The sequence below is a fragment of the Aedes aegypti genome, chromosome 2 (assembly GCF_002204515.2).
Source record: "Aedes aegypti strain LVP_AGWG chromosome 2, AaegL5.0 Primary Assembly, whole genome shotgun sequence".
NCBI lineage: Eukaryota > Metazoa > Arthropoda > Insecta > Diptera > Culicidae > Aedes > Aedes aegypti.
In genome coordinates this window covers 89,246,627-89,249,110 of record NC_035108.1, presented here as the reverse complement: position 1 = coordinate 89,249,110, position 2,484 = coordinate 89,246,627, and the positions used below count along the sequence as shown (strand labels likewise).

The 2,484-nt window shown below is 37.2% G+C and overlaps 1 protein-coding gene across 1 annotated transcript; it reads right to left on the bottom strand.

The window, feature by feature from the left end:
- Positions 1-273: 273 nt before the first annotated feature.
- On the bottom strand, positions 274-1,920 carry LOC110675115. Its single transcript, XM_021839492.1, has 3 exons — positions 1,891-1,920; positions 1,052-1,826; positions 274-992 (listed from the first exon to the last, which is right to left on the bottom strand). The coding sequence occupies exons 1-3, from the start codon at positions 1,918-1,920 to the stop codon at positions 859-861; spliced, it is 939 nt and encodes a 312-aa protein (XP_021695184.1). The 3' UTR covers positions 274-858.
- Between the last annotated feature and the right edge of the window lie 564 nt (positions 1,921-2,484).

Sequence of the window (2,484 nt, the reverse complement as noted above, 5' to 3'; positions counted from 1 at the left end):
GAACCTGAGTTGGACGTGGAGAGACCCGTTTCACATGTTCAACTGCAACCCGATTCAAGTTCGACCGAATCACAATTTGCTTAAAGTTGATCCTTAACCAGACGACAATAGTGAAGGGTTCGAGAATATTCTACGAATTGGAATGACCGATGTTCCAGAAAGCTCCAGAATATTCTGTCAAAGAGCTATTGTAGTGCACCATAATTTGCAATTGTAATGTTCTAATATTAAAAGTGACCGCTGTAGTGCTCTTTAATTGTAATTGTACCCGAGCAGGTGGAAAAAACTCACGAACATCATATATAGTTATTGGAAAGTGAATAACTGAAGAACAGAAACAGCTATTCATTTGTTTGACATAAGAGATAAAAGATCAAAAATAATATCAAAAAAATGTATGCATACTATCAAATAAAAATCATAATGAGTAATTATAATATCTCACTAAGATCAATTCATTTCGGTTGTCAAAACATCTCGTTTAGCTATTCTATATCTAATTAAAAGCTAAATTTGATAGTTTTGGAAGCCACATGCAGATCATAATTTGATGTTCACATTTGATATCACACCGTTCGTTTATTTATTTATTTTATTAATTAATTCAGTTATCCATATTTGGTAATTTCTCATTCATTCAAAACTTAATTTTTTTTTCGCATTTTTTTATTTATTCAAAATTATTTGAAGAAACCACCTACATTGGAAATCAACAACTCAACGGACAAAAACAAACTAAAACGTAACTAAATTCATACGTCATACGGGTTAAAACAATTCCAGAAATACATTTAACAAAACAGTATTTCCAAAGACTGGTAAACAAATTAAAATTTAAATGATTTCTGATCCGGCAGGTTATTCTTGGCGCAAGGTGCGTAGAGATGGATTGTTATTAATAACGGCAGCGATGTGCTTTGCAGTCTTCCGAGAGCGCTGCATAGCTACTCCCAATTCGTCCTGAAGAATAGTTCTTCTTTCATAGAGACGGTCTGCAAATGTAAAATTATAGTTTTTAAGTTCCTATGATTGATAAATGGACTTAAATTACCTCTGATGTACGTTACTTTGACTGGATCCAGTCGTCCAACATTAGTTCGAGCGTCGGGTTCAAGCCCATTCTTTATTCCTCGTCCAAATGGGTTGTTCGATGGATGCCCAGAGACAGTGGCATTCCCTACACCAAGGGGAAATAGACGAACAACTAACTCCTTGACAAAGAGATAATCGCTGTCCTGAGCATTCTGCGAGACGCTTAACAACCATTTTGCGTCGGGAAATCCAGGGATTTCGGTAAATGATGTACCATTTGGCCGCTCAACAAGGGTTTCCTGGAGCCGCATGTTTAACGATCGTAGTTTAGCGTTATCTCGCCGAAGTGCTCCAATTTCCGATTCAAGCATTGCCACCCGATGCTGGAGTACGAGAACAGCGTTGAGATCTGGAGCGGTTTCGAGCGGTTTGTCTTCAAAATCAACGCATTCTTCGCTGGCAGCTTCATTGCAGTCCAACACCACTTTAATTATTGAGACATCATGTCCAGCAAAAGTTGGCTGAAATGGGGGTGCATTGGAGTCAACCCTTAGGACCTCTGGAATGTCCATACCGGTTTCAACTGTCGGGACAGTGATTGTTTTGACTGGTAGGTCCCCAGCAATAGTCGTTCCAAGTTCGAAAATCTGTGCCTCAGATGTCGGTACGGTATCTGCAATGCCTTGCTCCAGAACAACGGATTTGACCGGCGATGATAAGTTGACCGGAGGATTAATGCTGGTACACAATTTCTTTTTGGGTTTTGTTTTTGAGATCGGTGTGGCAACTAGTTGCTGTTTAGAAAGTGTAAAACATAAGTTAAATATGAGTGCATAAAAATGCATTTGAAGTTCTTACCAAGCTTTCCATAAATTTCATGTTTTCCATATTTGCTTTCTTAGCATCACTTTTTTGTTTAATATTTTTACGTGTTTTTCCCATGTTAACAGTAAAAAACCACTTATAGATCGAATTTATTTAACAAGTTCTTACTTTTGCGGTTGAAAATGCGTTGAATACGAGAAGGTGACAAAGAAAAACAAAATGGATTCGGCTTCATGATGATTGAATATCATAGTTTTTCGATGTTGGATCGTCGTGTGCTGTGCACACATTGATGTACACGGAAAAAAACTATAACATTCCATATAACACAAAAAAAAATGATTGAGCCTTGAAACGAAATCTCAAAGTAGTTCCACAAACGCAAACAAATTTTATTGTATAATCTAACGATTCCATGTTAGAATTAAAAACTGCACCAACGATTTTCAACCGATCACAAAAATCTGTTAAGTTTACTATAATCTGATACAAATCACTGAGCAGTGCAGTATATGTGACCATGTCCATAGTAGCATCTACTACAAAGCATTGTATTTCAATCCGTGACACCCACCGTACAACACAGTGTGGTCAAAAGTACAGTGCGAAACTTGTCAAATCAAGCAT

Excerpts from the sequence above, each read along its gene's own strand:
- LOC110675115 (XM_021839492.1), bottom strand. The coding sequence starts at position 1,920 with ATGGAAAACATGAAATTTATGGAAAGCTTG. Across the intron at positions 1,827-1,890 it reads TGAAATTTATGGAAAGCTTG|CAACTAGTTGCCACACCGAT; the intron begins GTAAGAACTTCA and ends CTTTCTAAACAG. Across the intron at positions 993-1,051 it reads CAAAGTAACGTACATCAGAG|ACCGTCTCTATGAAAGAAGA; the intron begins GTAATTTAAGTC and ends TTACATTTGCAG.